Consider the following 13,035-nt stretch of genomic DNA (forward strand, 5'->3'; position numbering starts at 1 on the left):
GCAAAACTGTAGTATTATTTTTAATATACTTTCTCATGTGTTAAATATATCTTGGCCGGTTTCCTGCTGTTGTTCAGAGAAGTGTGCTGAATTTGACAAGAAAACTTCCAAGACATCTTTTTACTGTATTCAGACTAATTTGGCTGTTAATGTTTCATGATAGAAATAAACCTTTAGGACACGTTCTTACACCACTTTGCAAGCTTAATTGTTAGGATGTTATACTTTCCTTCCGCTGTGATAGACATGATGATCTCCTTACTAATAACATAAAACCAAAAAAAATATTATTAGAAACCTCCTTTTTGCAAATTAAGAACATTTATTTTTCATTACAATGCAGAGCATTGCACATAATGTGTAGAACAATAACGCTATTCAAGCACAGATATACATATGCAAATGGTAAGTCATGAACAAGAACACAGGTTATTTTGAATGAAAATAGTTCATTAGATTCAAGCTCTTTCCCATTTCACTTGCTCCTAACTTGATAAATACCTTGGATTTTCAACTTTTACCTTAAACATTCTCTTTTTGTGACCATTTAAAGGTCAGGACTTAATTTAGAAAGGAGAATGCACATTAAAAAAGATGAAGGAATGACAGAAAGTCTAGGAGGTGAGACTCACTCGTCAGTTGTGTGACCAACATTTATTTCCCCAGGTAAAGCAAGCATTCTGAGGTCAGCTTTTCATTTGTCATACAGAAACAATCAGAAAGTGCTAGATTTGTCCAGAAAGAGTTATCTTGAATATTTCAACAACTGCTTTTATCAACCTGATATCAAAAATATTTGACATACATGACTGTGTTAACAACAAAGTAGGGGGAAGTCCTGCAGAAGGCTGAATTTCTACAGCACTTCCACAGGAACTGGATTGTCAGCTAGTTCAAGAAAAAACTCATTATTTATACTGGTGTGCATTAAGTATTTTTGGTCTAATAGGACCAAATCAGATTGTGTTTCTGAGAAAATTTGCCATGAAATGAAGGCACCCACCTTACTCATTCTTTCGTATTAAGAGCAAAATTAACAAGAACATATATGGTGTATCTGTTCAGGATGAAGATAATGAGAGCATTCCACCGAATTTCAGCAACAGAAGTAGTGGCAGTAGTAATATAAAACAACAGGAAGACAAAAGACTACAGACTGGAAGTCAGGCTCAGTTTTACCATAAACTTACCTTCAGCAAGCTAGTAGTTTATTTAGCTGTGCCTTGATACCTCCATCTTCACAGCAAAACAGAAAAAAATTATTGAATTCAGAGGACCATGTCAAAGAAAATGTATCAGCATCAATAAAACAGGAGATTTTTCAGTCAAAAGCCATTAAAGCATCCACTAATATTTAATTTCCTTTGTGTCAATCCAGTTAGTTCATGTGCTACTTCACTAGTTTCTAATTTGTCAAATATTTATTCCAGTCTGCTTACAAATTGTCCAGGAAAACAAGTTACACATAAGAGTGTTTCCTCTATGTAATGAATGTAACACACTTTTCATCAATTTTGTAACAAGTGAAGCATTTGAGGTTTTCTAGCCTCTTGTTCAATATACACTCTGAAAATGCATATTATATTATTCAGACTCAAAATAGAAACAATCACCTTGGAAAATCACACATTGAAAACATTACACACAGGTCATTAAACATGTGCTAACAATTCTCCTTAAATTCCAAACTTTTTGAATGCCAAAAGGCTTCACCATACACAGACACAATAAAATCACTTTGGTGTGTAGGTAGGTCATGCTTAAATTGGATTTTCACAGCACAGACAACGGTTACAGATATATTAATTGAGGACAATATTGATTATAGCTCTGTCATTGTTCACAGAAACCTAACACTCTTCACTGTAAAAGAGGATCAAGTTGTCAAACTCCATACTTCAGAGGAAATCACTGTTGGAACAGAAGTTTCTGGTATAACTCAGTTTTATGACCAAACGTTGCTTAATACAATGTTACATATTGTAACAAGAAGAGCCAGAACTATTCTCATCCAGAATCACCTGGTGGTGCTCTGCAAAAGTGTGTTTTAGTGCTGGCTCAATTACAACAAACACAGTGCCAAAACCTGACCACCATCCAGGTCCTTTTCATTTGAGCTTATTTTCAGTAGGGTCTCATTTATCGATAATAAACTTGCTTTAGTCCAAACTGCTGGGATTTCTGAAATATTCCAGAAATGTCTGTTTGGGTGAGTTGAGTTCAAACTGCAGTGGTAATCTGCGTCAGTCCTAGGTCATTGGACTCCTCTCTCTCCTGAGGACAGTAAGATGACATTTCCACGACTAGTCATACAGGTTTGTTTGCCCCACCTGCCTCCCTCATATAAGCTGGGTCTTGCACAGTGTTTGTGACTCTGCTGGTGCTCTGCCTCTCCATCCTCATCTTGAAGGGGAAGCAGAAGTCCTTGAAGCACCTCTTGAAGTTTTCATCCAAAAATGCATAAAGGATTGGATTGAGGCTGCTGTTGGTGTAACCCAAAGCAATGCAGAAGTAATAGCTGGATATGGCAGCAGTACTGTGGGACACGTCCCCTAAGGCTTCAACCAGCACAAAAATGTGGATAGGAGTCCAGCAGACAATAAAAACTGCCACAACCACAAGAACCAACCTGGTGATGCGACGCAGGTTTCGATCTTTTTCTCGAGACCCTGAGAGAAGCCGTACGCTTTTCAGGCGCAGAATCATCAGAGTATAGCAAACAATTATAATGAGAACTGGGATAACAAATGCAAAGACAAAGACACAGATTTTCATGAAGATGTCCCACCACACATAATCTCTGTCTGGAAACTGCAAGGAGCATTCAGTGCTAGCAGTATCTAGGAATGAAGGAAGCAAGAAGAAAATTGGTTTGTTACTAGATATTCTAAACAATATAATTATCATAGCATAATCTAGGAAAAGTGATTAGCATGTACTGCAATATTAATAAATGGAGTTATCATTAAATCACTCCAAGGAAGCTTTCAGTTACCATTGAAACTGGTTTTATTCAGCTGTCTCTAGAAATTACTGAGGTTTGGGCTTTTTTAAATGCAAAATATTTTATGAAATTTCTTCCCCATGGGAGAATCTAAAAAAGCAGAGCACAAAAACAAAATCTGTAAAGTTGTTTCCATTTGAATCACACTGAAATTTAAAACCAGACTGATTACCACCTTCAGTGAAGTAGAAACCTCACCATTATTATCAAACTACGTATGTTTTTGTCTGTGAGTGGAGAAAGATTTTTGATAACATGAATGGTAAAAGCTGAAGGAGGTTTTGATAGTAGGAAAATTTTGCCAATATATGATAATAATGTAATCGTCTTTTCCCATGTGCCTTTTACAGCACAATTAGAGTACACATAAATGCTTGCATTCAGAAAAACTCAACAGCTTCTTTTCTATTAAACAGAAGCAAATAAAAGACACGTGTGCATGGAGCCAAAATGAAGCTACTCTTTTTGCAGATCATGCCATTGAAAATGCAGCCTGTGCAGAGACTGCAGGATGTGGGCCACAGAGATGAGCTCCCTCCCTTTCCCATTGCCCATGCCAGGATTCAGAGCCACAGGCTGTCGCCTGAATGTATTTAACAGAAATATTTCATCTGACGGGAGGCAGCTAAGGAATGAAATATTTGAGGCTTCATTTGCTGACCTCATTGGAGCCTTCCAGCATATAAAACATATGGGAAAACAAGTAATAAGATAAATTAAAAGGCAAGAGAAGAGGTAAATTTACAACTACTATCAGCAGATCAACTCTACTGAAGATAAGTCAGAGTTACACAGGGATTTTTCACTCTGAAATGCAGCTTAGATTTTATCCTGTACAGTAATGCAGTGTTCTTTGGATTTTTTTATCATTTTCCCTACTGAGTTTTTCATTCCTCTACAAATTATTATTGTCTTTCATCAATTCAGATCTAAGAGTGGAATGATTCAAAATACTCCCGTGCATCACTTTTTCATATCTGTCTCCATCAGGACAAGACAGAAAAAAAAACAATCAGGCCATATTTTCCTGCTATAAAAATGTTTCACAAATCAAAAATATATTGAAGAGAATTTGTTTAGAAAAACAATTAGGGAAAAAGTTAGCATTATAGTGCCATACAGACATTTCCATGGTTAGATACCAGAAAGCTGTTACTGCGTAATATTGAATACGGAAACATTTTAATAGAACAAGTTTAAAGCTAAAAAAGCTAAATACTTTGAGGTTTTATTTTAAATAATATGTATTATTCCGAAAGCTGAAAATTGAAAAGACATTTTTCAAGGCTGATGCAGGATACTCAGATGACAGCACAAGTATGGCTTGACAGGCCTTGACACTCAGTGAACTTATCTAAATCCTTTGTGATGTAGGTTTTCACAAGCATAGTTGCTTTTATTAAATTTAATTCTAGAAATGCCAACAATCATCTTCAAAGATTTCGTGTCAAATATTACTGTTATTTGTAGTAGATCATGACTTAGCAGCAGCAATAAAATCAGGATGCAGCTGTATTAACTAAACTAGTAAAACTGCCTCCAGATGTGTGGGTCTGGATAAAAATGAGTGATCATGGATGGCTGCTCCAGACCACATCCAACTACTCACTGAAACCCACTCCCAGAGGAAATGGCCTCTTCAAATCTACTGACATAATTTCACATATTTATCAAAATTATTAGGTCATCCTCACTATATTTTGCTATAATTTGTGGTTGGCAATGTTATTTTAGCATTTCAAATTATCAAATACAAATTTATTATCTTACATCTCATTGCAGTTTATTTTCTACGGAAAATCTTATTCTAAATTCATTAATATTCATGTATTGTACTTGATGTATGTAATGCCATAGCATAGTACTTTATGGAATCCATTTACATTTTCCCAGTTTACAACCAGGAAACAATCAATAGAAATTCTGGTTGTAATGCACAATACTATATTAATTTTCTGAAACTTTGGAAGTGGAACAGAATAAAATCCAATTTATGTTTTATTTTTACTGCCTGAGAAGGTGCAGAAACCTGTATAGTGTCATAAATTTAGGATTTCATACTGACATTTTCCACTTTGAAAGGCAAATATTTCAAATACATTAATATATTTAAGGAAAAACACTGTATTCTATATGGTATTTTGGTGTAAATCTGTTTTATAATGTGTTTGATAAACTACCATTTAAGATTAATTTTACTCTTGGCATAGGAAACATATATATTAGATATATAATATTGATTGTGTCACTTTCATAGCCTTCACATCCTTACTGTCAATATGAGTAGATAATTTTATTCCTTTATTTTTTTTCTAGCTGAACAATTCTTCAGCAAGAAGAGCTCCGTTAAGGTTGGAGCAGAAAAATTTACACAGATGTAAAATTTATTCTGCAGTAAAAATGTATCCAAAAGGACACACCTGGGAGCAATTCTGAGCTGTGATAACAAAATGGATTAACTGAGCACGGTGAGGGAACTTTAAATATAATCACTTTCCATTTTCTGTTCAGTTGTTGCTTAAATCTGACTCCAGCAGAGGCCCTGAAGCATATAAACAGCAACTGTTGTGACCCACATAACATAAAGTTTCAGGCCTGAGGTCCAGCTGTCAGGCAAAGGGAGCATCCTCACCTTTCCACTTCAGCGTTTATCAGCGCAATTCATGAACACACCAGACAAGGTAATTGACACTAAATGCTCAAGAGAGACCTTAGATCAGTTGAGCAGGGAGGAACAGTAGCAGCTGACAAGCAGTTGCCAATATTTCCAACCTCATTTAGCCCAGCTGTGTTCTGTATTACCAGTCTCTGTTTCATAAGCAAAAAAAAGGCTGCCTGCTACATGGCGTGGAAAAGGCATTTAATCATTGCTGGCCTCAGAGGACCCCCCTGATCGAAATGTGCTGCTGACAGTGAATGACAGGAACATTCTGTTAGTTGAGCATACTCCAACAAAACACCTGTCTGAGCCAATGTTCCATGGCCTTCAGGATCTTGTATGTAGCGAGACATTCTTCCCAAATATGCCTGAAGTTAATGTTTCCCCAGCTAGACATTGTTTTATAGAGCCTGTCAAAACTTTACTGGGGAGAAGAGTTACTGCACTGCAGACCAGGACACGTGATCCCCCAAAGCACTGAAAGAAGAGTTTCCAGAGGACTTTTCTGTCACCTACACAACAGAAGACCAACAGCAAGAAAAAAACCTATATATCTTCAGCCGAATCTATTAGCCCTTGAGCAGCTATTACTGAAATGATTTTTCACATTGATCTATGTCAAACAGCTTAACATACAGCATTTATTGTCTCTGCCAGATGAAACTGTGTCCTTAGGTAAACATTTGTCTCGAGAGGAGTGAAATTATTCTAAATAGAAAAGGTTGATAGTGCAGGAAATTATAGATAATTTTTCAAAAGGTTGTTTACATCTCAAACAAGACTCCTGCCAAAGAAATGCCTTGTATTTTATCAAGACATCCAGTAAGGGGATGACACCAACCCAAGGACACCATTAGAAGTCTCCAGCCTTTTGAAGACACTGAGATAGATGCCCCTGCACTGCACTTAGGCCTGTGGGTATGAAGTACATTTGTGTGAAAATGCTTCTCCCCCTTCCTTCTCAAGGAAGATCTCAAACTCAGATTAACCCCATAGCAGGGTAATAAGTTTAGCTATAGGGGCTAAATCCACAGTCCTTCATGGAATAAAAATTTCAAGCAAAGCCTATGCATGGTCTGCATAGAGTTTTCAGTGACTTTGTGTTCTTGTAGCTGTTTCCCTGCCGTGGCCTGAATTTCAGTTTCCTTTGACAATACTTATTCTCAGCTCTCCCAGGTTTCCATACACATTCTCATCCTTTTTTAAACAAATCTTGAGATACTGCCATATGTAATTTATTTTCATTTTCTCTCTTCAGCTACTGACTTTTCCTTTCTTCACCATGCCTTCAAGTTCTGTGAAATTCCTAAGAATTCTAGTTTCTGTTCCTGGGACTTGGTCAGAACTACTCTCACAACACCTACAAAAAAGAGCCTTAAGCCCACATTTCGAGTTTCACCGTGAACTAATCCTGGATTCATCCATTGTGTTTAAATTCCTGATTATTTTCCCTTGCTGCCTGCTAGAAGTTTTTGATGGTCTCATTCTAGCACAGACAGAGCTCCAAAGTGCATTTTGTTCTTTTGGCACGGGCATCTGAGCTTAAATGATTTATATGTTGTACTGTGATGTTCCACAATACATTTCAAAATGTCAGGAATTTAGATATACTTTGAAGAAGGAATAAATAAGGTTTGATCAATATTTGACATTACATTTTATTGTCAGTTGAGGAATAAAAAGACTGAATTTTGAATGCTCACACTCACCTTCCCTGACTTTGGTACCTCCAAGAACTATTGCTGATATACCAACAGATGAGGACAGCAGCCAGATACAGATATTGATTATCTTTGCTTTGAGAGGTGTACGGAAGTCCAGAGCCTTCACAGGGTGACACACGGCAATGTATCGATCGACACTCATCATGGTGAGTGTGAAGATGCTGGTAAACATGTTATAGTAGTCAATAGAGATCACTACTTTACACAGCACATCACCAAAGGGCCAGGAGTTCATCAGGTACTCGGTGCTTTGGAAAGGCATGGTCGTGGTGACAAGTGCATCTGCCATAGCCAGGTTGAAGATGTAGATGTTGGTCGCTGTCTTCATCTTCGTGTACCTGCAGAAAAAAAGGTAAGCCCATTTAGATATGTAACAGTTTATCAGTCAGGCTTTGCCATAGATGGGGGGTTTTATGTCTTTTCTCATCTGTGATAGAAATGTACACAAATGCAAGACCCTTGGGATGAAAGTGAACACACTTTATTCAGTCTCTCAGCACCTATGTTAGCAGTTAGAGCTATTTACCACAGGCAAACCAGGCATATAAATACATTTTATCTAATTAGACAAATGCTGATTTCAATACTATTTTCTCAAATCCTGCTACAAGAAAATATCACTGTTAAATTTGGAAGAGATCAAAATGGTTTTTGTTTCTTTTTCTTGTAGCTATCGGTCAGTGATTGTGAGATTTCTGGGTTCGCTTTGTGGAAGAAACTGTTATCCCATTCTCTAGTAAGATTCCAAGCTAATTGCTATGTCTGCTGGGCCAGATTGCTTCTTATATGATAGTTTGTCTTCCTTGAATTCACCACAGTGCCAGCTGATACAAGTTTTAGTCATTTCCCTTCCTTGTTCCTCCCTTGCCAATTTCTTCTCCTTTCTTATCATCAGCTTTTACCCATCCTCTCTTTTATGACTGATAATGTAAAAGATTAATATTGTTTAAGCAGGATACCACAGTGGGGAAAAAATTGTCAGAGCAGTATTTTTCTTCTGCATCCTTTAATTTCATCAAAAGCAAGCCCTGGTTTTGTCCAGCTGGTAGGAACCTCAGCCTACAATGAAAAATAGGATCTGTTTCTGGAGATGACACCCTGCTTTGTTGGGCCCTAATGACAGTTTTGGGGACACAGCCTGTGGAGGACTGCTTCTGTCTCTGTGATGAGCACAAAGGATGATGGAGGGCCTGCTAACATGGAATATACCTAACACTCCTTTCTGACATTCTTCCCCTCAACCCTTGTGTTTTCTCATTGCTGTTAATTTATCATTGGATTTAAAGAGATTTTCTTTCTCAAAACTGCTGCAGCCCCGTATTTTGACTGTGTGTCCGAACTAGAATGTGTACATGTAACACACACAGTAACACATGTAGCTACATTTTGCTATATGTCACTAATAATTTACAGTGGAAATATAAGATTCAGCCAGTTTAGGCCATGAACACGTAGGGCAATGTGTCTATTTGCCTCTAAAACTTCAATGCGTAGAATAAAAAAAATTTTAAAAAGAAATTGAGCAGTGCTGTCAAATTGTGCCCAATACGTAAATTAGATATTAAATAAAAAGTGGGAAGAAATTTCATTTTATGACCAATATGAAATGTTAAAAAATATCATTGTTTTTTCTAAAACACTCTAATTAAGACTTATCAAGGAAATAAAGCCAAATGGTGGTTTGAAGCACAGGGGAAAAAACTGCAAGGGAAGAGACAGTACATCCTTCTCACCCACGTACCAACCCATCAGTCAGAGCTGGGCTTCTGCCCCCCCACTGGATCAATCTCCTCAACAGACCCCCCAGCAGAGGGGGGCAGTCTGTCCTGTAGATCCCATTATAGCCCTTAAGGCACTGTTCAAACACAAATACAAATCTTTATGGCTAGAAAAAGCAAATATAAGACATACTAACAGACAAAAAAATCTCTCCTGGCTAAAAAAAGAAGAAGAAAAAATATTATCTCCAAGTGTATCTCAGCTGTAAGACTGAACAAAAGTTCACTGAACACTCAAAAATCTCTGCTAAAGTGGACTAATTTCCATTAAATGAAATAGAACAGTAGAAGGACAATTTTGCTTCTATGGACATCACTGATGATATTTGGAATTGCTGTCTTGTTCACATTGCAAAAAAAAAGACTATGGAAAGTTGGAATGGTTGCATAAAAAGCACCAAAAAATAAATGAAGGGACTGGAGAAAATTCTTTCTTTGACTAACTTAAAGAGCTCAGCATGTTTAGTTTATGAAAAAGAACACCAAGAGGTGACTCGATTACAGTGTCTGAAGACCCTCACAGGGAGAAAATAGCAGGTACTGAAGAGTTCTTTAAGACTACAAAGGAAAGCATAACAAGAACAAATATGTAAAACTCTTAAGAGAGACAAACTCAGCTTAGAAACAACGACAGTTTATTTCCTAACAGCTAAGGTGATGATTACTGGGAAAAAGAAAGTGGTAATTTTTCCATCCATTCATTCCTTCAAATCAAGGTTTGCTGCTGTGCAAAGGGTCTGCTTCAGTCAAATACAAGTTATGAGATTCGACACAGGAGCATTCAAATGAAATGTAATGGCCTTTGACATGCAGAGGTGACACAAGTAATCATTCTTCTGAATCATTATTCCTGTAGATCTTTAAAAATTTCACCAAGGGTTTGGACAGAAAAAAGTTGCTTTCAAAATATAGAAGAATTAGTTTGACCTTTTTTCCTTTAAGGAAATCAGAAAACAGGGGAAAAATATCGAAGATTTTATTAGCCTTGAAAAAGCAAATTTCTGAAAGTCTTTATATCTCACATTTCCCATTCCTTGCAACCTTAATTCAATTATTTTATGTGTGTGCCATTACAACTGTATATACCATATTTTCCCAGTATCTCTTTCTCTTTTCCTCCTCCCTAGCCTTCCAGTGGAAGAACAGGAAAGAAGTGCTGTAAAATAGAGCTAGCTTTTTAGGCATCTTCAAAACCCAGTTTTTTGAAGCTGCAATATAAAGCATGTTCTCTGTGTATGCACGGTTTATGTTCTGTATGTAAATTGAGCAATTTTTTGGACTATGCAACACATGCACATAAAAGAAAATTAGTTTTACCATTACTACTGATCCAACAGGAAGGGTGTCTTAGCATTCACAGGTCAAAAGAAATATAGTCATTCCAGCATCAGCATTTAGACAACTTCCAATGTAACCAAGTCAAAGCTGTATATGGGAATGAAAGTTTAATAGGGTAAAGAAAAACCCACAGCATGCCATTTTGTCCCCTTTGTGAAAGATTTGCCTCATTTCAGGGATAGATTTGCACATAGCAATCCTTGCTTTGATAACCTTGCCTGGTGTGCATCTAGTCCATCCCACAGCTCACCAGCGTGGCAGTCCCATGACTAGCTGGCCTTGCCCAAATCTACCACGGTTCACAGACCCCGCATGCCTCCCTGCACCATTTATTATGCACCAGGATAGGCACCTGACCCCTTCTGACAGACTTTGAACAAGAAGGTGGAAGACAAATAAATACAGCTCCAACAAATATCTCATTTAGCAATCAATTCTCCCAGGCACTGCAGAGGAATCATGCATACCTGACTCAGGGATGAAGGGTGCACTGGCAACCTGAGCAATGCTAAATCCAAGCACATTTGACTGATGCAACCTTAAAACTCATTGATCTCACTCTGGTAACATAAGGAGTTTGATTACTTTTGCCTGGAAACATTGGCTTCTGTATAAATGAGGTATTGGTCCTTAAAGTTATTAGGCAGTATAGATTAAGTCATTTAGAAGTTTATAAACTTCATTTAGAAGTTTATAAAATTGAGAAATGCCTCTGAAAATCTGGGCTCAATCATCCAAACTCCTTTGAATGTTTTTAATTAAACACCTAAAAATTATTAAATGCCTTCATGCCTCTGAAGATATGTGCTTGCAGGTTTAATTAAAAGTCCAGATAAAGGAATGGAGTGACTGCTGTTGCTGTCAGATGCTTTCAAGCAGACCCTGATAAAGTCCACAAGATGAGGGATTTGCCTGCTTTCCTACAACTCATTCTATTGCACCACCGCATAGAAGGAAATATTTTTTTGTGGTCTGGGTTTTTCCCACTGTACTCTCCATTCACTTGAACAAACAATCAAAACAGTGCTTGTGTAAGGGAATCTTGTCTTCCTTTGCAAAATTAAAATTCTTGATCAAATATCTGAATTCATTTAAGTTAAAATATTTATATCTCCTTTAAGTACTTTAGCAGGACAGATAGGGTAAACCTGACCATCATTACAGCATAGATGGCACAGTGGTAATTAATGACAAACATTTTCTTAGTGTCTGAGGTACAAGTTTCAAAGACTATTATAATATTTATAAACCATGGCTGTATAAACTGCTCATGGGAAATCCCATGTCTAGAAAATCATTTGTTAAATACTGGGACTTCTTAAGAGAATGGCAACTTTTCTAATACTACATAGGAATAGAAGTCCCTCTTTTAAACCAGGTGCTAGAATCTAATTTCAAGTGGCAGAAAAACCTCTGATCCCTTAAGCTGGTGGATCTCAAGACTGCTTGTAAAGCTATAAGCAGGCCTCAAGCCTCTGTAGACTAAAAACTGGAAGATATATCAAAGCTGCAGAAAAATGGTCAAGATGAAACAACTCTTTCATTTAGATGGGGTTTGGGTTTTTTTTGGATGGGTGTATGATGAAAGTTTGCAAGGAGCAAGTTTTAAATTATGTCTACTTATGTGTCAAAAGTAAAACTCTCAAAACTATTAGGCATCATTCACCTTCCAAAAATTGAAAGTTCTTTGAGACTGACTTTAGACTGACCCCTAGAAATTTCCCCCTGTTTCTCAGTCGACTCATCATTACTGTTCTTTTCCCTCTGGAGTGGAAAATAATTTGCACAAGCTTTTAAGACAGTAAATAAGAAGAAATCACACCTCCAGCCTACGTTACCAATGAAATTGTGGGAACAGATGAGGGAAACGTGCTACTAAGGATCTGGTGTGCTTTCAGGAAAAAATCTGCTAGTTGAGCCCCTTAAAGTTATTATCTCAAGCTGAGGAAAGGAGTGTGATACTAAAGTACACTCTAACATTAGAAAAGATGATAAAAGATAAGAAAGAGGCTCTGGTCAGAGTTTTTCATGTAGCTGTAGTAGGATGAAGTGATGAAATGTTCCCTGCAGTGTGAAATGAGGGATGGGGAAGGGAGCAAAACTAACAAATATACTACACCAACCTCCAGTTGCAGAGGGAAAGTACAAAAGCATAAAATGCAATGAGGAATAGCAAACACAGATTTTTCACAGATACCTGGGTAAGTGAATGAAAATGAAAGCTAAAGCACATCTAAAGCAAATTACAAAAACACCTATCAGCAGGACGCAGGCTCTGTTCCACTAGGTTCCTCTGAATGAAGTATATGGAGATCAAGCAGCTGAAAAGCTTAGTCAGGAAAGCTGTAAATCTCAAGACTATATTTCGAGTACACTGAGTATAATACTGCATCAGAACAGGAAGAAAAAACCAAAAAACGGTCCAGGAGGATCTATTGCAAGCCCATATCATGTCAAAGGTTTGGCTCAGCTCTCTCTTGGATATTCATAATCCAACGCAAAAGTCTTATGCCAATATGAAATGAAGTCTAA

At 37.2% G+C, this 13,035-nt stretch overlaps 1 protein-coding gene across 1 annotated transcript in view; it reads right to left on the minus strand.

The window, feature by feature from the left end:
* Positions 1-302: 302 nt before the first annotated feature.
* The window catches only part of OPRK1 (opioid receptor kappa 1), a 77,200-nt gene continuing 64,467 nt past the window's right edge, over positions 303-13,035 (minus strand). Inside the window, exons 7-8 of the mRNA XM_032125206.1 lie at positions 7,373-7,725; positions 303-2,840 (exon numbers count right to left, since the gene is read on the minus strand). Coding sequence (XP_031981097.1) covers positions 2,308-2,840; positions 7,373-7,725 — 886 coding nt within the window. The 3' untranslated portion in view covers positions 303-2,307. The remainder of the gene's footprint in view (positions 2,841-7,372; positions 7,726-13,035) is intronic.

The sequence above is a fragment of the Corvus moneduloides genome, chromosome 1 (genome assembly GCF_009650955.1).
Source record: "Corvus moneduloides isolate bCorMon1 chromosome 1, bCorMon1.pri, whole genome shotgun sequence".
Classification (NCBI taxonomy): Eukaryota; Metazoa; Chordata; class Aves; order Passeriformes; family Corvidae; genus Corvus; species Corvus moneduloides.